Below are 22,768 nucleotides of genomic sequence, written 5' to 3'. Positions count from 1 at the left end.
TGACATATATCAGAAAAAATATATATATGAGAAATATTTGAGATTTTACTGCCTATGTTTTCTTCTAGGATTTTTATGGTTTCCAGTCTAACTTTTAGACTGGAAGTCTAAATTCATTTTGAGTTTATTCTTGTGTATGGTATAAGAAGATGGTGTAGTTTCATTGTTTTGCATGTATCTGTCTAATTTTCCCAGCACCGTTTATTAAATAGACTATCTCTACCCCATTGTTTGTTTTCCCATTTTTTGTCAAATAGTAATTCACTATAAAGGTGTGGGTTTCTTTCTGGGCTCTCTATATGTCCTTTTTATGCTAGTACCAGGCTGTTTTGATTGCTCTGGCCTAATAGCATAGTTTGATATCAAGTAGCGTGATTCCTCCCACTTCGTTCTTCTTCCTCAAGATTGCTGGGCTATTTGGGATCTTTTGTGGCTACATATAAACTTTTGGAATATTTGTTCTAGTTCTGAGAAATATGCCATTGTTATCTTGATGGGAATTATATTGAATCTATAGATTGCTTTGGGTAGTATGGACATTTTAAGTATGTTAATTCTTCCTATCTATAAACACAGTATATGCTTCCACTTATTTGTATATATTTCCTTTTTTTTTTCTTCAGTGTCTTTCAGTCTGCAGGCCGACACTCTATCCACTGAGCCAAACCGGTCCCTTTCTTCAGTGTCTTATAATTTTCTGAAGAAAGGTCTTTTACATTTTCGGCTAAATTTTTTCCTACGTATTTTTTTTAAAAGCAATTGTGAATGGGGTTGTTTTCTTAGTTTCCCTTTCTGGTATAAAAATGCAACTGACTTCTGGGTATTTGTTTTGTATCCTGCTACTTTACTGAATTCATTGATCAGTTCTGGTAGTTTTTTTGGTGGAATCAATAGGATTCTCTAGATACAATACCATGTTATCTGCACAGAATGACAGTTCTGCTTCTTCCTTTCCAATTTGGATGCCTTTTATTTCTTCTTCCTGTCTGATTGTTGTGGTAGAACTTTCAGTACTATGTTGAATAAGAGTGGTGAAAGCAGACATCCCTGTTGTAGTCCCAATCTTAAGAGAAACACTTGTAGTTTTTGCCCATCTAATATGATGTTGGCTGTGTGTGTGTCATATATGGCCTTTATTACATTGAGGTACGTCCCCTCTATTTCCACTTTTCTGAGAGTTATTATCATAAATGAGTGTTGATTTTATCAAATGCTTTCTCTGCATCTATTTATATGATCATGTGTTTTTTATCCTTTATTTTCTTTATATGGCATATCATGTTTATTGCTTTCCAGATAGTGTACCAACTTTGTATCCGACCATAAATCCCGCTTGAGCCTGGTGTACTGCGGGGTCTGGTTTGCTAACATTTTGTTTAGGACTTTTGCATCTATGCTCATCAGGGATATTGGCCTATTATATTCTTTCTTTGTAGTGTCTTTATCTGGTTTTGGAATTTGGCTAATCCTGGCCTGTATTGTGAGTTTGAGAGTCTTCAATATATCAAGTTTATGATATATTGAATTTTTGGGACTAGTTTGAGAAAGATAGGTGTTAGTTTTTCTTTGAATGTTTGGTAAAATTCACCTGTGAAGCCATCTGGCCCAGGACTTTTTGTTCGTTGGGAGGTTTTTTTTGTTGTTGTTGTTTGTTTGTTTTATATTGCTTCATTTTGACTAGTTTTAATCTGCCTGTGCAGATTCTCTGATTTTTCCTGATTCAATTTTGGAAGATTGAAGGTTTCTAGGAATTTATCTGTTTCATCCAGAGTGTCCAATTTGTTGGCATTTAGTTCTTCACAACATTTTTAAAATAATTCTTTGTATTTCTTTGGTGTTCATTGTTATTTCTCCTCTTTTATTTCTAATTTTATTTATTTGGGTCCTCTCTCTTGTTTTTCTTGATGAGTCTGGTTAAGGGTTTGTCAATCTTATTTGTCTTTTTAAGAAACCAGTTCTTGGTTTCATTGATCTTTTATATCTTTTTTTTTTAGACAATTTTATTTATTATTTATGTTCTGATCTTTATTATTTTCTTCTGTTCACTTTGGTCTTTGTGTATTGTTCTTTTATAGTTCCTTTTTATTTGAGATTTTTCTTTTTTCTTTAGTTTGGTCTATAATGCTATGAATTTCTCTCCTAGGGCTGCTTTTATTGTGTCCTATAGATTTTAGGTTGTTGTGTTCTTATTTTCATTTGTTTCAAGTTATTCTTTTTTATTTCTTCCTTGATCTGATTGTTAATCCATTCATTGTTTAGTACCATGTTATTTAACCTCTATGTCTGTGTGTTTTTCAGTTTTTTTTTCTTGTGATTATTTCTAGTTTCATACCAAAGGTCAGCAAAGATGCTTGGTATGATTTTAATCTTCTTAAATTTATTAAGACTTTTTTGTGTTCTAACATGTGGTCTATCCTAGAAAATGTTCTAAGTACACTTGAAAAGAATGTATATTCTGCTGCTTTGGGTAAAATACTCCGAAGATGTCAAATCATCTGACCTAGTGTGTCATTTAAGGCCACCACTTCCTTGTTGATTTTCTATCTGGAAGATCTATCCACTGATGTCAACGGTAGTGTTTTAATTTTCTTTGAATAGATACCTTGAGTGGAATTGCCATATCATACAGTAATTCTCTTTTTGCCATAAACTTTAAAATTATTGCTACATAACCCTTATATTAATTTTAAAAGCTTCTTAGCTCATTATAATTTAACCAGTCTGCAGTATTTTTAAGCACTTAGGTTGTTTCCATATTTACAGTAATTTTAGCTTTAGATTCCCACTAATCAGGAGAAGGAATATGTAAGAATGAAAGCTGAATCAGTGGGTTTATCCATCAACAAACTCAAAGTTTCAGGCTGGATAGTTAAAGAATCCAATAGAAGGAGCAGTGCTGTTCTGAGGTCACAGATTCCCCCCTCACCCACTCCCCGCTTTAGTCATTTTGGAAATACAAACATGCTCACAAGGAGACTTGTGAATGGAATATGCTACTCCACTATTGAAAAGTCACACCCAAAGTTCATCTGTTGATGGAGGGTGAGGAAAGTAGTCTCCCTTCGTTTGTGGTTTTGATCTCTGCCATTTGTTGCTCACGACATGAATTATCCCTATGTAATTTGTCCAATACATTCATCTCACTTCATCTTATGTAGACGTCACAAGAAGAAGGGTAAGGATAGTACAGTAAGATATTTTGAGAGAGAGAGAGAGATTCCATTAGCATAATTTTTATTATAGTATGTTGAAATAATAGTTCTATCTTATTATTAGTTATTAATCTCTTACTGTGCCTAATTTATAAACTAAATTATATCATGGGCATGTATGTGTAGGAAAAACAAATAGGCTGTCTAGGGCTTGGTGCTATCTGCAATTTCAGGCATCACTGGAGGTCTTGGACTATATTCCCCACAGATAAGGGGGGATTACTATACTGTCACCTTTCTGTATTAAAGACAGCATTTTTATAAAAGAACCATGGCTGTCTCTTCTTTTTATTTTTCTTCCCTTTCTTAGAAAAGTTATAGCATTTAACCCCCATAATGATCTGGATCTTAGGTAAAAATCTAAAATATTGAGGTATTCATCTTCACAAACTGATAATTCCCTCTGATTTCTGGGCAGCAGGGAAACCAGCGGATAAGAAGTCTCACAAAACTGGGATAAGAAAGAGGAGTCAAAGCTTTTTACAATTTAACAGACAACCAAAGGAGCGTATGTATAAGTATAGACTATAGACTTGCTGTATGGACATTTCAGACTTTTTTTGTGAAGTTCTATCACTAACACATTTTCAATGTAGTTTTTATTGCATAACGTTGTGATAAGCTTTCTTACTAATTTTTAATAATTATATCTATTTTTTATTTTTTGTAGTAGAATTTACTATTATCCATTTTTATTTATTTATTTTACAGTTTACATTCACAGTGTTGTGCAACCAATCTCCAGAATTTTTCATACCCATTAAATAATAACTCCCCATTTTCCCCTCCCCAAACCCCTGGCAACCACTATTTTACTTTTTGTTACTATAGGCTTCATATAAGTGGCTTATTTCACTTCACATAATATCCGCAAGGCATATCCATGTTGCACTGTGTCAGAATTTCCTCCTTTTTTAAGGCTAAATAACATACAATTATATGTATAGGCTACATTTTTTAATTGATTCATCCATTGATGCATATTTGTGCTGCTTCCACCTTTTGGGTATTGTGAGTAATACTTCTAAGAACATCGGTAGGCAAATATTTTTTGAGACCCTGCTTTACATTCTTTTAGCTGTATGCCCAGAAGTGGAATTTCTGGGTCATACACTAGTTCAATTTTTAATTTTTTTGAGAAACTGCTGCACAGTTGTTTTGTTTGTTTGTTTGTTTGTTTGTTTTTGACTTTACACTTTACAGTATTATTTTGTTTTGGTTTCAGGGTTACTGCTATACAGTTTTCTACAGTAACTGTGTATCATTTTACATTCCCACTAACAGTGTACCCGTGTTCCAATAGCTCTACATCCTTGCCAACATTTTTTCTTTTTGGTTTTGTTTTGGTTTTGGTAGTAGTCACCTTAATGGGTGGGAGGTGAACTTTACTGTTTTTCATGTAAAATAATTTTAAAAAAGAAAAACATTTTGTTCTGAGTGGAAAATTAACAAAGTACCATCATTTTGAATTTAAATGAAATGAAACTCTATGAAATTTCACCTTAAAATGAGATTTCAGCCCTTGCTTGGTGGCTGAGTCGGTTAGAGTGTTGACCAGTATGCCAAAAAGGTTGTGGGTTTGATCCCCGGTCAGGGCATGCACATACTGCAGGCACCTTATTTTTTTTCTTTCACATTAATGTTTTTTGTTTTGTTTTTCCCCTCTCTCTCTCTCTCTCTTCCTTCCTTTCTCTAAAATTTATCCATGGGTGAAAATTTAAAAAATGAAAATTTTTCATTGATTTATTTTTTATATTTTTAATTTTTTTTTATAGAGAGAGAGTGGAAGGGAGAAGAAAGAGCGAGAGAGCGAGAGCGAGAGCGAGAGAGAAAGAGAGAGAGAGAGAAATATAAACATGAGAGAGACACATTGAGCAGTTGCCTTCCACTTGTGCCTGACTGGGCTGGAGATCGAACCTGTGACCCTTTGGCCCGAGGGCTGACACTTTAACCACTGAGAAAAACTGGCTAGGGCCCATTTGGACTTTTGAACAAGTTTATTAGTATTCATTTGTGTTCAACTAATTTGACCATCTTTGATTAATTTGCTCATTTGAACACTCTTAAATTTCCTTGCTAGATATAGAATTATAGTAGGCAGAGAAAGCATTTGTTTCTGCTGTTAAGGAAATTGTTTATAACTAAATCCCACAGATCCACAAACTAAATGGAAAAGTGAGGAACTTGTATGCCTATATTCATAACCCATGGACAGACAGTAGGGTGGTGAAAGCTTGGGGAGGGGGCGGGGGCGGGCTAGAAGAGGTCAATGGGGGAAGGGAAATATATGTAATACTTTCAACAATAAAGATTAAAAAACAAACAAATAAAAAAGTGGGTGTGTGAAAACTGGGAAGCAAAGGAAAACCTCTTTTTATTAAGTGAAAATATTTTTAGCTTATTCTTTCGCCCAGAAAAGTAGGCCAGCTTGCTTCTGTTTTTCTACAAAGAAAAGGGTGTGGGTTTTGTAGAATGAATTCTGATGTTTGAATATCCATCCTTTTCATGACTAACCAGCAGAGAGGGTCTTTGTCTAAAGAAGGCCTGGAGGACTATTAGGTTCTCTCTGTGCGGGCAGGCTCTCCGCGCGCGCCCCGCGTCCCCCCTCCTCCCCCCCCCCCCAAGTTTACTTTGTCCTTTGTTTGGTTGGGAGAAAAAAATTAAAGGCGTGATATGTGTATCCAGACTGTGCATGTAAAATGCAATAGAGGCTTAGAAAACCAGGACAATGTCTCCAACCATCTCTTCCTCTTTTAATGATGTAATGAGGTGATAGGCTTCAGAAATATTCAAGCAGGGCCCGGGGAAGCTTAAACAGATACACTGTACTTAGTCAGTCTCTGTCTTTGTATGTCTTCCCCTGGGTAGAAAAATTGGTTCCTTTCCGGAAGATCCCCTTTGCCAGATGTTACACATGAAATTTGTGGTGATGATCTCTTCCATGTCCATTGGTTATGCAGGAAGATTACCCAACACACACCTGCCTCTCCCCTGCCTCCTGGACTACGGTTATGACCTTTCAATAGTTAGGTTTCTGTCCTTCCGAGAAAGAAGAAAAATCCAAAATTGGAAAATGGAGTGAAGTTGTAGATCTGAGGTTAGACTTCATCTCCACCCCTCCACCTCCATTATTAGGAACTTATGTGCTTTTGCTTCTACCTTTGGTGTCTTTAAAGTAAAGGATGGCAGAGGGGGCAGTTGATATACTCAGACAGTGCCATCGTTCTGAGAGGCTGGTCACAGCTCCCCAGGGAGCAACACTGTTTAAAGAGAGGAAAATACTCGGTGTGATACGCTTGGAGTCAGTGTTTGCTATGAATGACATTAGCGTTTCGTTTGAAATCTAAATAAATTCAGCATGGAGCCAGAAGTTAATATACTCGCTCTTCATTTGCCTATTTGTTGTAGTTCATTTGAAATCACATAGCAAACATAATCAGAGTGACATAACAGGGAAAGTATTATTTACAACTTTTCACTTTCTAAAATCTACTTTCAATTTTTTTTTTCCTTTGGTGCATTTCAACTAGCTTCTAAGATCTTCAATGTAGATATTTTTGTAGCCTGGGCCTCAAACCTCTTTTTCCTCTGCCTACCTCTGTTTTATTAAGCGCAGATCTTTTGTGATGAGAATGTGCTTTGGCGGCATCATCCTTTTCTTGGAATGTAAAATGGAAACTGTTGAAATGTTCCTCCGTGAACTCACCCGTGCGCTGGAGACTCGTGATAAACATTCACATCTTAAGGGGAAATAACCATCTGACAGAGGTTGCTCTGTGGTCTGAAGAAATAATGGCCTTGCTCCCTAAGGTTTTTGGAGGAATGTTGGTATTTTTGTATCTATTTTCCATATTCCTAACTCATGATCTAAATAAAAGCTAAGTGTGGCTCGACTGATACTTAAGCTTTGCATGGTGTTCAGGCTGTTCCTCTCAGCAAAAACGGTTGTTTATCAAGCGCCAGAATTTTCTGATAACACACACTACCAGAAAATCCTATAGAGAGCTCAATAAAATGCACAACAGAAATGCTAAAAGCTAGCATCTAGCATGGGACCTAAGGGTTTGGGTATAAGCCTGGAAAGATACTATTTCTTGAATGCATATTTCAGTGAGCATCTGTGATTGGAAACATACATAGATTTCCCCCTCTTAAAATGGTTCTTAAGTCATAAGAAAGGTAATGCGGTATTGATATCTGTGATTTTTCTTGGCGAATGACCCATCAGAGCTTGGGAGTGAAAGGTGAATGAATATCAGCTATTTTCAGCACCTGGAAGTAAAGGGGACCCCCTTTTAGTTGGTTACACAGCATCGTGAACCTCCCATAGATGAGCAGCTCATGAAGTAAAACATCAGCATGTGTGAATGGTGGTTTCTGAGCTTCTTTCTGAAAGCTGGAGGATTTCAATAGGAGCAACTCTCAGGGCCTCATTCATTTGGTTTGCAGGCCCCAGTCCACCTTCCTTACCCCCCACCCCCACCCCCACCCCAGTGTTGTCACAGCCTGAAATGTGTAAATTATCAGTCTGTCTTTGAATGACTCCTTAGTTGCATCTTGCTTGCACAAACCCCTAAATTCAAAAGTGGTTGCTGTGAAATAGCTACCTTTGTCATAGATGTCGCACATAATATCGCTCCTTCTGTTTACCCTTGGCCTTGGGCTGTCGGGGGCAAAGCCTCCTTCCCCAAAGGGAAAAAGTGGCAAAAGGAAAACCATTCCATTAGCCTCAAGCAGGTAGAAATGTGTGAGGGTCTGAGGTACCTTGCATGTGCTTCAGAACCATTTTATCTAATTCACCCCCCCTCCCCCCAAAGAACATAGCCTGGGAGAATTGATAAGTCATAAACAACTCAGGATTTGCTTTCTGAATTGTTAATGGGAGAAGGCCATCTGCTTCACCATATGGAAGTGCTGTCCTCATCCATATGAAGCTAACACAGTTAGAAGCCAGAACCACAGGAGGACGCACCTTCTTGCTCCTCGGAGCTTTGTCTTTTACAGACTTCATACAGCCCTGCCTTACTTAGAGTTCAGAGACTCTACTCTTATGCTAAGGGCACATCGCTCAGACTAGGAACCCCTGGAAAAAGGTTGAAGAGGACTAAGTGAACCCCTTAATAACAGGGTGTACTAATTTCAAGTAACTTATTCATTGTGTTTTATTTAGTGATGCATAGCACATGCTAAACATTTTATTTTATTTTTTAAATGATCCCTTTGCAACCTAATAGCTAGTATTCGTTCTTTCCTCTGAATTGGGATGTTGAACAAGTACTTGTGCTCTTGTGCATGATGTTTGTGCGTTTGCTTTAAGACTGCAGCGACTACCTGATGGACGATGAGTGCCTGCTGAAGCTGCTGAAGGGCTGCTGCCTGAAGAACCTCCACCGGCCCCTGCAGGCGGAGCTGTGCTTCAACCACGTCATCCAAAGGTGAGCCAAGGAGGAAACCCACCCGCCCGCCAACTGTGGCTCCGGGGAGTTCCTGTTGGAAAGTGATTTCTCTTGCTGGGACCCTTTCACTTGGTGTGGCCAGAAACAGAACCTGTTAGTGTTGTCTTTGTTCTCTGAGAACCGAATGATCAGAACACGGCTTTGTGCATTGCCACTTGGAGGTAAAAAGTGGCACACAAAACTAAATGAATGGCCAGCCTGCAGGTGTCCAGCTAAACATGGGCAGCAGTGTACAGAACCTCTGACACTTTTTCGATTCCTGCATTTTTAAAAAATATATATTTTATTTATTTTTTACAGAGAAGAAGGGAGAGGGATAGAGAGTTAGAAACATCGATGAGAGAGAAACATCGATCAGCTGTCTCCTGCACACCCCCCTCTGGGGATGTGCCCACAGTCAAGGTATATGCCCTTGACCAGAGTCGAACCCGGGACCTTTCAGTCCTCAGGCCGACACTCTATCCACTGGGCCAAACTGGTTAGGGCTGCATTTGTTTTTCTCTTTATTTATTCCACAGATAGTTGAGCACCCACTGTGTGCCAGAGGCTGTGCTGGCTCCTAGGGATTCAGAGCTGAGAAAGGAGACTTGGCATCCTTGTGGTAATAATCACAGGGAAGAGAGCTATGGGGGGACACCGGAACTGCTTCTCTTTTGGCAAAAGGCGTGTCTCCTGTATACACACGAGTATTTTGTTTTTCCCCTAATAGCATTGATGTTGGGGTCAGGTTCTGATGCCTGGCTTTCTCCTCTATATTGGAATCATAAGTGAAAACATCTACAAAGGGCCAGATAAGAAACTTTAGTGAGTGGTGGTAGCAATAGAGATTGGTGGGCCCTGTAAATTCGAGGGATGTGTGTTCTCTCCAAAGAATGCAGCCACTCTTCAGCTCTAATTGATGATTGCTCTGTATACTGTAGACTCTGTAGCCAATGATTCCTACAGTTTTTCATGAAAGGCCTGGAACCTGGATTTGATGTAAACTCTCCTGGTTTTTAAATATCGGCTCCTAGATCGCCGCCACAGACTGCCAGCTGGCATCCTCGGTGCCATACCGGCGCCTCTCCGCCCATGGCCACTCTTCCCCTTCCTGCGGAGAGTGTGGGGGGACTGGTGAACTTATAAGGAGAGGAAGAGACCATGTCTAGTTCCCAAATAAGTAATATACTTATAATGCTTTGTGAACATGTTAAGTATTAAGTATCCATTGAGTTCTGTTTTATTGGTGTTTTCATAAGGCTCAAAACGAGTATTATTATTATTTTAAATATATATTTTTTTATTGATTTTTTAAAGAGAGGAAGGGAGAGGGATAGAGTTAGAAACATTGATAAGAGAGAAACATCGATCAGCTGCCTCCTGCACACCCCCCACTGGGGATGCGCCCACAACTAAGGTACATCACCTTGACCAGAATCAAACCTGGGACCTTTCAGTCTGCAGGCTGATGCTCTATCCACGGAACAAAACCGGTTTCGGCTCAAAAGGATTTTTAATGAACCATTTGTGCCATTTGTTATGTTTTAACAACAGTGAAATGTGTGCTTCCGTGTTCTGTAATTTTGGATTTGGGGTTTTTCTTTGTTGGCATTTCATCCAATGAGGCTAGGAATTAGGAAGAGTCTCTCTAACGTCACTTTGCGTTTCTTTCTGCCAGTTCCCCGAAGACTTGGACAGTCCAGAACCACTTCCATGTTAATTTCATGGTGTCCAGGTTCTTGGGTCTTTTGGGCAATGTAAATTTGAATTGCGAACTCATGTGAGGGAGGGCCTATTGGCTGTTAATTTCCCCGGGAATGTGCTTTTGCTTCCCACTGAGAGCAGAGGCCCAGGAGCCAACTGCCTGCGTTTTCCTCCTGCACCAGAGATTTTTTTTCTAATCTTCCTTTTCTCTGATGGAGCAGCCTTTCCAGGGCCCCAGCTTGTATTGAGGTCTCAGTCCTGCTCCCTGTCCCATGGGCCAAGGCCTTCTCTCCTCCATGGACATTGAACCACTGAGCCCTGATTGTTCAGACTGGAGTGGACCCAAACTGCTTGGTCACCCACACACACAGAGTTCTGGTTTTGTGTTGTTTTCAGTTTGAGAATTTTCTTTATGTTTGTGCGGACTGAGCTCTGCATTTGGAAGTGTGTTACTCATATTTTTAGTGCTTGCAGATGTTTTGTCATCAGAGAATTCTTATAATATTGCTGAAAACAGAAGTTATTGACTTTTTTTTTTTTTAAGCATAAGACTTAACAAGTCCAAGTGGCCCTTCATAAAAAATAATACAGCATTCTTATTTTTAAATATTTATGTTCAGGAGTATGATCTTGTCCTTTCCAGGGTTCCGCTTTGAAGATTATAGCCCATATGTGTTCATATCCCTAAGGGGAAGTAAATAATCCCATTCAGACTAAGGAATAAAATAAGAGATTCATATCGTAAAAGCATACTATTTATTGCTGTAGTTTATTAGATTCTTTGAGTACATTTTGTACAATGACAGCTTTTCTTGGAAAATCTTGCTGTTAAACACAACTTTTATGGGAAATGGGGAAAGTATGTAGGTTGAAAAAGAATGACACCTTTCTTGTTCTGTTGAGACTTAATTGCTTCCCACTCATTCTTTTAGTGAAAAGCTGCTGAAGTTTGACCACTACCTGGTGCCATTTACTCTGTTTGAGTTGGCGTACTTGTACAAAGCCCAAGGGGAGATGGACAAGGCTTTCAAGACCCTGGAAACTGCACGGTAAGTGGCGATGGCAGCTTCTCTGGGGCTGCTGCTGAGTTGGGAATGTCAGTGCCATTGTAGCAGCAGGGATTGTCCGTACACACTTAAGAGTTAACACATGAATGAAAGGTGGCTGTACTGCTTCCTTTGCTAACTTATGCTTCGCTTATGCTCATGGCTTTTGCTGCAGTTGTGCTGTTTTCAACCTTCTGAGTGCCTGGCCCTGTGACTGTTTACAGAGGTTGTGATTGTGGGCCTCTGTCTGACAGGTACCTAGTCCAATCTATTCTATATCGGAGGTTGGCAAACTATTCCTGTAAAGGGCCAGATAGAAAGTATTTTTGGTTTTATAGTGTAAGGTCTCCACTGCAGCTACTCAATTGTATCAAAGCAGCCACAGAAGATGGTATAGAAATAAATGGGTGAGTCCAGATTTAGCCATAATCTTGGTAATAATTTGCTGACCTTTGGTTTATTCAACCATATTTCTCATTTCCTTGAAGAAGCTCTTTGACTCTCCCACTGGCTCTCTCTGTTTTCTGGCGACTCTGGCCATTTCAAAGCACATACCATTACAATGGCTCACAGGCTTGTGATCATGGTCTGTTTGTCCTGTTTGTTGCTGTGGATAAAGAATGCCATTGGTAGCTCCAGGCCATAACTAGCTTAGTGGTTCGTTGGTTTGGTCATTTACTCAAATTCAGCAAGTTTTCCCTGAACACCTCTTATGTGCCCAGCATAGTAAAGGCGCTAGACAGACAACTGTACATAAACTATGTTCCTGCTCTGTGAGTAGGAGAGAGATATTAAATAAGCAAGTAAAGAAATAGAAATGGTATGTGTTTTTGCTGAGACTCCCATTCTGATACAGAGAACTGGGCTGTGGCTCTAGGTTGGGTTGATTCTGGAAGTCTTCTTGAGGAGGAGATATTGATATTTGCCTAAGTAGAGCCAGTCCTGAGATCAATCAGCAGAAGACTGCATAGGGCACATTCCTGTCTGAAACCACAGCTAAGTAACCTCTAGGCTAGGGCAGGTGGAGCCACTAGGTCAATAATGATGGTTTTTACTGAGATGGAGAATCCTTAGAGGGTTTGGGGAGAGAAATAAATACTTCTGTTTGGACCATGATGTTTTGAGGAGCCTGTTAGGTATCCGCATGGAGGTGGTGAGTTGGCAGTCAACTGGAGAAGCATGGAGTTCAGTGGAAAGGTAAATGCTGGAGATTTCAAAGTTACCAGCACAGACACAGGAGCAATGATACTTGATGAAGTCATTTTGGGAAACTGAAAGAGGGAGGGAGGGAGGGAGGGAGGGAGGGAGAGAGAGAGAGAGAGAGAGAGAGAGAGAGAGAGAGAGAGAGAGAGAGAGAGAGAGAGACACCTTGGGATATGGTATCATTTTACTGAGAATAAACAGAGAAATGGCCACTGAGTCAGGATGACATCCAGGAAAGCCATGTGAACAAAGTGTTTCAAAAAGAAGACAGTGGAAGTTGAGAGGACAGTGGACCTGCTGAGAAGTCCACTAAAGTGAGACTAGAGAAGTGAGCTTGGCTGCATGAAGATCATTGGTGACGCTGACAAGTGAGGTGAGAAAGTAGAACCAGCTACTTTGGCCAACTCTTTCAGGATGTTTTTCTGAAAACACAGTAATGGGGCAGAAGCTTCAAGGGCATGGTGGAGCCAAAAAAGCTGCTCTCTTTCTCTTTCTCCTCCTCCTCCTCCTCCTCTTCTTTTTCTCTCTCCCTTCTTCCTTCTTCCTTTTTTTCTTCCTCTTCCTCCTCCTTCCTTCTTCCCCCTCTTTCTCCTCTTCCTTCTCCTCCTCATTTTTCTCCTTGTTAATGAGAGATATGAGAACAAATCACTTTTAAAAAATTAATTTGTTGAGGGTGATAATGATGTATTTCAACTGACATGTATGTGTCATGAAATGTAGCTCATGGAAAATTAGGTACTATATTCCAATTATCATTCCAATTATTCACTATTTATTTCATGTTACCTAAGCAGTACACAATAAGGCAAATTTGTAATGATGAAAATGAAAGACTAATAACTCACTGCTGAAAAACAAGACCAGCCGTGATCCAAAGTCACCACTAACTCAAGCCAGAGCTGATGATGCCAACATAAACAGTCTTCCCAGTAATTCCAGAACAATTGCCTATAGTTTCCCTTATGTAGTAGAAGCCTTGCAAAGTTGCCAAAATTTGTGATCAGACATTTAGGAAAATACTTAATTATATCCCTTGGTAAACTCTAGTAAGAGTTGATTTAGCTTATGAATAATGACCCTTATTATAAATAATAACCCTTTTCAGGGTTACCAGTAAGTAGTACTTAGATCTGTATACAATGAAGGGCTGTGGAAAGAAATAAATGACACCTCAAAGAAAGAATTTACAGCTCACCCATGGGCCAAAGCAATGGGTGAAAGCTGGAGCCCAAAGTTGAAGCCATTGCATTTTGATCACTCTTGACAATTCTAGCAGAGAGTAGTCATGAATGAGCCCAGTAAAGTTTTTACATCATCTATGGATTTTAATGGCCTGGCTCCTTCTGGCATTACTATACAGTAATTATTGGCCAAACTGTTGCTACATGTATTTGCCTGTGAGAATTGGAGTAAGTGATTTTGGTATCACGAGGTAATCCTGCTGTCTTCACTGCGGCTGTTGTTTCGTGGAAGTCTCAAGGTAATTATTTGGAGGAAGTTGAGATCCATCAAGTTCACCTTGTTTGTATGAGGCTGCCTTAGCATTTCCAGTTCAGAAAAGGAGGTCCACTGTTAAAGAATAGTTCACGACATTGTTAAACCCTCCTCATACTCTTCTTGCTGTGTTTGTGAATGGCTTGGTAGTGAAGTGAAACCTTGGTGCTCAAAGTCTGACTTTTAGGTCCTCACCAGGAAGCTTCTAGAAATAAGGAATATTGCCATCCCCCCTCTCTTCACAGGTCACCATCTATTTTTTAACAGTATTGACTGGTATGCATAGTCAGGTTTGAAAGCAAATAAGGAGTGAATATGAGAGGAGGGGAGGATGGTGGTGGTGTTCTGGTATAGAAGAACTTTTGACATTTCAATTTTGCTGTTAATGTTTTTAGAAACAACTACAAAGATTACTCCATGGAGTCTAGACTGCACTTCAGAATTCAGGCAGCTCTTCAACTCTGGAGAAAGCCCTCCTCACCCTGATCAGAGCCTGGAAGATGGATGGACTGCCCCTCGATTACACCCACATCTGCTACAGATTAGCCCTTGTATTAAAGTGGAAAAGTGATCTTGTGAATGAGAGAGAAAAATAATTTTATTGTCAATATTTTCTATCATGTGGGTGGTTTACTGTTCTACGCGAATGACTCCACCCTCCCCCCCCCTCCCCACTCCCCGCTATGGAATAATGTTCACTACTATCTAGAAATTTCTTATATTTTGCCTCTTCAAACAGAATTTCATATTAGGTTTAAATTGGAGAGTGGGGAAGTCTTTTAAAGGACTCACAGGTACAGTAAAGCCTAATCAGATTATTTATTTATTTTTTTTAATATTGTTTAAGTAGCAAATGGCTTACAAGTTGAGCCATTTTTAGATTTGTTGGTCAGTTAAACTTCAGAGTTATTTTGTTGCCTAGAATTTAAATTTCCGAGGGGAAATAAAGCCACTTACATTCAAAATAGCTTAATAACTTCCTGAAAAAGACAGGCAGTGGTGTGAACAGGGATGGGATCATGTATCATAGTTAATAGGTTGAAAAGACCCGTATCTAGCAAAGACAGTGAAATATTATTATTGTTTTTTTTTAATTTTTATTTTATTTTATTGATTTTCTTACAGAGAGGAAGGGAGAAAGATAGAGAGCTAGAAACGTTGATGAGAGAGAAACATCGACCAGCTGCCTCTTGCACACCCCCGACCGGGATGTGCCCGCAACCAAGGTACATGCCCTTGACCGGAATCGAACCTGGGACCTTTCAGTCCGCAGACCGACACTCTACCGCTGAGCCAAACCGGTTTCGGCTATTGTTTTTTTTTCTTTTTTATTCATCATGTAAATTAAATGTGGTGACATTTTTGAGAGATTATCCTGTTTTTGAATGTACTTAAGTCTATTACATATAATAACGAAAATTTAAAAAATGTGTATCTAAAGGGAAGAAAAAGTTATATTTTAGACAATATCCTTAGCAATGATAGCCTGAAATATATATATATATATACATTGATTATTTTTCTTATATGAAGCAAAGTTCCTGCTGCTTTAAATGATATGTAAAATATTAATAATTTTTACATTCATGCTGTTGATAAGTAAGATCTAATTTTCTAATCTCTCTAGCACTGTGACGGTTCCTTGTAAATATCTGGACTGTGTTTAGTCCTTTGATTTTGGAAATGCAATGGGGACATTGAGTGGAAGAGAGCACGACTCCATGGGTTCCTGGCTCTGCTACTGGCTAGCAGTTACCAGAGCGACCTTGATGGAGGCCCCACTCTCTGTAAATGGGAAGAGAACAGATGACTATCAAGGTCTTCAGTTTTAGAACTGTCAGTATTTTAGGTATTTATTTTCAGCAAACAATGTTAAAATGTTTAATCCAAATCACTCTCACTTAGAGTATGTTTTTATTTTGCAGTCATCACTGTCTCTAACCCCCAACCCTCAAATATGTATGTTTTGTGAGTAAGGACCAGTTTGTATTCAGAGCGAGGAAAACAATTTGGGAATCCCTGAGTCAGGATTTTGTCCTGTTTCTGCCTCTGTTTTGAAGACTAACTTGTCATGGAGGCCTATGCAGTTTAACAGAAACAGCCTCAGATTGGAAGCCAGGGGCTCATCTCTATTAGCTAATAGCTCCTCACCCTGCAGCAAGCCATTCACCTCTTCTGGGACTCAGTTTCCCTCATGGGGATAGCCTCACAGAGCTTAGTGCTTGTGAGGGCTCGATCAGATCATACAGAATCCTATGCACAGCTTTGTGTGAACTGTGCAAGGCCATATGAACATGCGTTGTAACGACTATGGTTTTTATGCACCAATTATAGTATCAGTACTAGGTATTGGCTGAGTCTGTGTTCCCTGATATAAAAGGAGAAAAGCATGGAAATTCTATCACCTTTCAGTGTATTCATGTATTTGACACTGACAGTGGCCCAGATTATACATTTATTTCTTGCTACTTATTCCCTGTGACATGAGCCTGTCCCCAGCAGGTGTTTGCCTTGTTTTTTTTTTTTTTTTTTTTTAAACTATTTGTCCAATAATGAGAATGCATTTCCAACGGAAGATGGTAGTACAGTTCGAGTCAGATGATATGGTGGAAGATCTGAATATGTGTTATTAATATGCATTATGTAACTTACTGCAGGTCCAGACAAAGGAGGAAATGAAATAAACTGTCATTAAACTATTAGTGAAAAACATGTTTAATAATTATTTTTTATATAATGGGGAAAATGTTTATAATTTCTTAGAAGAGCTTTGGTAGCATTATTTTTTTTTTAAAGTAAAAACATCCACATTGTTTCTGTGAAAAGCTATAAATTAGTGAAAATCAGTAATAAAAATTCTCTTTTTGGTATAAAATGAAAACAATTTAAGCCAATAGTAGTTATTTTTATTTTATTGGAACTCTGCATTATGAACAAATATAAAAGTAATTTATATCTATTTAAAATCTCACTGTTATTTTTTAAAATTTTATTTTTATTGTTACTTCCTATTGCTTTTATGGTTAATCTATCCAATGGATTTTTAAGTGCTGTAAAATCACTAACGGTACAAATATTAATCTGTTTGCTGCCATGTTTAAGATATCATGACACCAGTGTCTTGTGCCAGCAGCTCATATTGCATTTTTGGAGTTAGTTTGTGACTCAGGGTGTTCTCTATAGAATGAGTACTGAAGTGACAACGCTTTATCTAATGTTTTGAGGGGCATATGTGGTAGAGTTGGGCTGCCAATGTGTCTGACAGTTTGTGCAATTTGTGTAGTTCTTAGTATAATTGCCTTTCTTTAAAAAAAAAGGGGGGCGGGGAGAACCAGAGTTCTGGTTGGTGCTGTATAATTTTGAGACTCAAGTAGAGGTTCGGCTTCGTAAGATTGTGACAATGTAGGCTTGACGTCCGCTTGACAACTAAGAGAATATTAACTGCATAAGCTCTTTTATGGACATTTTTATGTTTCTGTACTTCTCCTAGATACAAGAAGGCCCAAGTTACATAGGAAAAGAGAGTCCATTGATTTTCAATCTCTTCTGCAAGTGGGTCCAAACTGTAGCAAGGTGAATTCTAGATCAATCAGTGTCCAAGATTTTAAGTCATTGAAACAATCCAACAGCATAACCATCTCTTTGGCAAAGTTGTATTCTAGCAGAGCACTGTATTAACATTCCAACTGGAAGCTAATGGTTTAACTTTGAGGTTAAAATACTCCATCAGTCTTTTTTTTTTTTTTTTTTTTTTAATATATTTTATTGATTTTGTACAGAGAGGAAGGGAGAGAGATAGAGAGTTAGAAACATCTATGAGAGAGAGTCATCGATCAGCTGCCTCTTGCACACCCCCCACTGGGGATATGCCCGCAACCAAGATACATGCCCTTGACTGGAATCAAACCTGGGACCTTTCAGTCCCCAAGCCGACGCTCTATCCATTGAGCCAAACCGGATTCGGCTTCATCAGTCTTGATTAGGGCTTCAAATCAGTGGGATGTGTGCAAAGATGAAAGTTGTCTCCTTTCAAAGAAAAGTGTTTTCTCTTTAGAAGCTACATTTAAAGGTAGTTACATTTTGATATGTACTAATAGCCTGGTTCCAATTCTCACCCATTTCTTTAAAGCGAGTCTGTTGATGTTTTCAAATAGATGCTTTCCTGCTTTTTCATATTAGACATAACAATTTAAAAAAGGTCTTTGTGACCAACTGGTAAAACAAATTATTCAATTCTACATTGACTTTAAAAAATGTTTTTTTTTTGTTTCTTCCTGTACTCTATGTATTTATAAATCAAACATTCAAATACATTTAGTGAAAATGAACTAATGAAGATTCCAGTGATCATATGGATGCCAAAGATTTTGGGGTTCATCAGGCCTGAAATGGATCTTGGAAAATTGTCTCATCCTTCCTGATCTCTAACAGTGTTGTTTCTCCTTCAGTCCTGCTCTGTCCAGTATGGTAGCCACTGGCCACATGTGGCAGTTGAGCACTTGAAACATGGCTGGTGACACATGTTGGAAGGATGCTGGGTGTGGGGAGCACTCACACATGCAGCAGTTCTATTTAGGGGTCTCCTAATACTGGGCTGCCTGGAGTTTTGGCTTTTTACTATGATCACCTAGTCACCATATTGTCAATTGTGGTTCAAATATATATTGGTGGGATTTACCTTTTCTGCTTTAGTACCCATTTCATTCCATCCTGTTCTGCAGATGATCAAGGTCATTGGCACATTTGAATATGATCCCTTTCCCACCCCCAGAGCTCCTTACATACTATAAACTAAGAGAATTGATTTTTTTAAGATTACCATTTTAATCTGATTTTCCCTGCCTTTTCAGATGCAACTTCACAAACTGTTAGAGTTGTACAGGAAGTGACTCTCAACTTTGGGGTTTAGTAGACTTTATGATTACAATAGTATTTTATAAGTTTAACATTATTCTGAAAAAATTTAATTCCTGAAACTTTCATTCCATTATACTATCAATGTTTCAACATTAACTCAGCTAGGCCAATATTACTATTTAAAGATTTTAAGGTACTAGCTATCCACTTACAGAACAATTTTTAGGTACTCGTTATCCACTTACAGAATAATTTGGCAGGTAGTTTATTTAAAGTTGTATATTTTATGCCTTTATATATGCTGCCTATTATTATTTCTAATATGTATTATACCTAAGTAAAATGTATACATATAATTAACATATATTACTCTCATTAGACATTTATTGATCAAATACACAGGTAGATAGATAAATGGGTAGAAAACACCATACAAATATTTTTTTAATATATTTTATTGATTTTTTTTTCAGAGAGGAAGGGAGAGAGATAGAGAGCTAGAAACATCGATGAGAGAGAAACATCAACCAGCTGCCTCTTGCACACCCCCTACCTGGGATGTGCTCGCAACCAACGTACATGCCCCTGACCGGAATCGAACCCGGAACCTTTCAGTCCGCAGACCGATGCTCTACCACTGAGCCAAACCGGATTCGGCCACCATGCAAATATTAAACAGACAAGCTTTACACTCTTCTCTCAGGAATGCGGGATTTCCTCCAGGTTTTTTCCCAGACCAATTAGTTACGTATTTTTTCTTTATTGTCAAGTACTTACTGTGAAAGCTTATTCCTGCTTCTCATTGTTGCTAGTTTTATCCTTTGTATACCTTCTGTTAGTTCGAGTTACCTCAGAATGTTGAACTTGAAATGTAATAAAGAGGACACATCAGCAGTTACCTGGAGGGAGACTGTCTTCCATGTTGAGCAGTTGCTGTCTGACCTGGATGGTGCTGCAGGCCACACCAGTCTGTTCATAATGTCGGAACTGCAGGAAGAAATGGTGTGAGGACTGTTTAGGTGACAGAGACGACTGAGCAGGTACATGGCCTGATCCATCCAAAGGGAGATGTAGATCTAGCATCAGAGGAAGTCCAACCCCATTCTGTCCAGTTCACAAATGTGTAGCAATCCTGTAACTCCACATTGCATGGAAAAGTCAAAGCTAATCTCCCCACTGTAGATCACTAATGAAGTCACACAGGCACATATATTATAGATTGGATAGCTTCTATTTTGTTTGTTAGTTTATTTTGTTCATTAGATTCCACATATAAGTGAAATCATATGGTACTTGTCTTTCTCTGACTGGCTTATTTCACTTAGCATAATATTCTCAAGGTCCATTCCTACTGTCGCAAAAGGTAAGATTTTGTTCCTTTTTATGGCCGAGAGGTATTCCGTTGTGTATATTCACTTTTTTATCCACTCATCTACTAATGAGTACTTGGGCTGCTTTACAAAATCTTGGCTATTGTAAATAATGCTACAGTGAACAGAGGGATGCATATATTCTTTCTAATCTGTGTTTTGGGTTTCTTCAGATAGATTCCCAGATGTGGAATGGCTAGGTTATAAGGCAGTTCCATTTTTTAACTTTTTGAGGTAACTTCATACTGCTTTCTACAGTGGCCGCACCAATCTGCATTCCCACAGTGCATGAGGGTTCCCTTTTTTCTGCATCCTCTCCACCACTTGTTTGTTGTTTTATTGATGATTGCCATTCTGTCAGGTGTGAGGTAATGTTTCATTATGGTTTGAATTTACATCTCTCTGATGATTAGTAATGCTTAGCATCTTTTCATGTGTCTATTGCCCAGCTGTATGTCCTCTTTGGACAAGTGTCTATTCAGGTCCTTTGCCCATTTTATAATTAGATTGTTCTTTTGGTTTTTATGTTTTTTATAAGTTTTGGGTGTATCATTTGTAAATGTATTTTCCCATTCAGTGGGTTGTCTTTTCATTTTGTTGATGGTTTCTTTTGCTGTGCAACAGACATTTAAATTTTTTCTTTCTTTCTTTCTTTCTTTCTTTCTTTCTTTCTTTCTTTTTCTTTTTTTTTTTTTTTTTTTTTTTTTGAGCCAAGTATACAGGTGGCAATTTTGGGCATAGTAAATGAGTTAAAGCAGTTTTATTAATTCACTTTTATTCTGAAGTGATTTTATTATTCATAGTAAACATTGTTTTCTGTACAATGATTTTTTTTTTTAACAAAAATGATTTACATGAAAGAGAGATTATGGTAAACACTAGAAATCTTAGGCTATTAATTTAATGTCTTAAAAAATAGTACTATTGGCTTCTGTTTAACTAAAGTTTGCAAAAGGAGAACACATGTTTCACTGATATGTGCTGTTCAGAAAACTTAATTCTCAGCAGTGTTTTGCATTCTCATGATGTTTGAGGATAGTTTTATAACTAAGTAGTTTATTACTTACTAGAGGCCCGATGCACAAAGATTCATGCAAGAATGGGCCTTCCTTCCTCTGACTGCCAGCACCTCCTTTGCTCTGGCTGGAGCCACCTTTTTGCTCCAGCCCAGAGTTGCCTTTCTACCTTCCCACGTTGCCAGAGGTCCAGAGCAGCTGGGGCTGTGCAGAACACCTGTGCCATCACCATGGCAATGATGCAAGTGTCCTGCTCAGCCCCCAGCTGCTCTGTGCCTGCATATGCAAATTAACCCTCCATCTTTGTTGAGTTAATTTGCATACTCTCTTTTGATTGGCTAGTGGACGTCATGAAGGTATGGTCAGTTTGCATCGTACTCTTTTATTAGTGTAGATTATTTGTTCCCTTTGCTAGCTATTGACATCCAAACACCTAAATGAATACCAGCTGACTTATTTATGTACTATTTATTTGAAAATGTTCATAAGATCTCTTGAATTTTTGGATGTAAGTTGCTAAATCATAGGTAAAAGCAAAATATATATTTAATAAGTGAGAAGTATTATTTTATTACTGAAATTTACTTCCAAAGCAAATTTTTTTTGTAGGTACTTCACTTGGGAAGTTTTACTTTGCCTTAAAACACACGAACAAAATAAACCTGTCATGTGACCTAAAAATAAAAACCTAAAACACTTATGCTAACCTGGTTGTGTAGGCGGGATTCTAAAATTCTTTGATAATATTTATTTTTCATTTTTATTTGAATTAAATCAGAATAGTTAGAGGCCATAGAGTTTTGTGAATCAATGTATGGTTTTCTGTTGAATCATCAAAGCTACCTGTACATGCTTCATAATTTAATGTTTTCGTAGTAAAAATTGTCAGCATTTTATCTCTCTCTTTCTAATTACATTTGAACTTAGTTTCTCTCTTTCCCAATCTTGGCCATCACAGCTTTGCAGAGCAAGACATTTTTAGAAATGGAAGATGTGTGAGTTCTATGTAATACAAATGTGTTAGTAGCCATCTGCTGATCAAGTAGGCATTGGATCTGGTACCAGACAGTGAAAGGATGTAGCTATTAAAGCATTTTGTCAATGTAAGTCAAGAGGGAAGGAGAAAACTGTGAAGTTCTGATATTTTTACTATAAAACTGTGTTCCCAAATGAGAATTCTCTTGCTGGTTTTCTGTTAGTGTTGTCATCTATGATTTGTAGGCTAATGCTGATATGAAATATAAATTTTCATCATGAAGATAACAGTCCCTGGAGCCTATTTTTACCATTTTTTGAAAAACAAATATCATCTTAGAAATTGTACTAAGTGCAAATAAATCATCCCAACTTGAAAGTCAGTGTTTTATTTTCATTCCTTAGTATTACAGAATACCCTGCAGAGTAGATGCATGTTTAAATTGCCAGATAGTC

General features: G+C 38.2%; 1 protein-coding gene across 1 annotated transcript in view; it reads left to right on the top strand.

Annotated features, from left to right (window-relative positions):
- The window catches only part of TTC39B (tetratricopeptide repeat domain 39B), a 129,036-nt gene extending 106,345 nt beyond the window's left edge, over positions 1–22,691 (top strand). Inside the window, exons 18-20 of the mRNA XM_084898243.1 lie at positions 8,530–8,647; positions 11,284–11,400; positions 14,490–22,691. Coding sequence (XP_084754369.1) covers positions 8,530–8,647; positions 11,284–11,400; positions 14,490–14,580 — 326 coding nt within the window. The 3' untranslated portion in view covers positions 14,581–22,691. The remainder of the gene's footprint in view (positions 1–8,529; positions 8,648–11,283; positions 11,401–14,489) is intronic.
- Positions 22,692–22,768: the final 77 nt, after the last annotated feature.

The sequence above is a fragment of the Pipistrellus hanaki genome, assembly GCF_964339955.1.
Source record: "Pipistrellus hanaki genome assembly, chromosome: 11".
NCBI classification, from domain to species: Eukaryota; Metazoa; Chordata; class Mammalia; order Chiroptera; family Vespertilionidae; genus Pipistrellus; species Pipistrellus hanaki.
The sequence above is the reverse complement of the archived record's forward strand: the minus strand, read 5'-3'. Positions and strand labels throughout refer to the sequence as shown.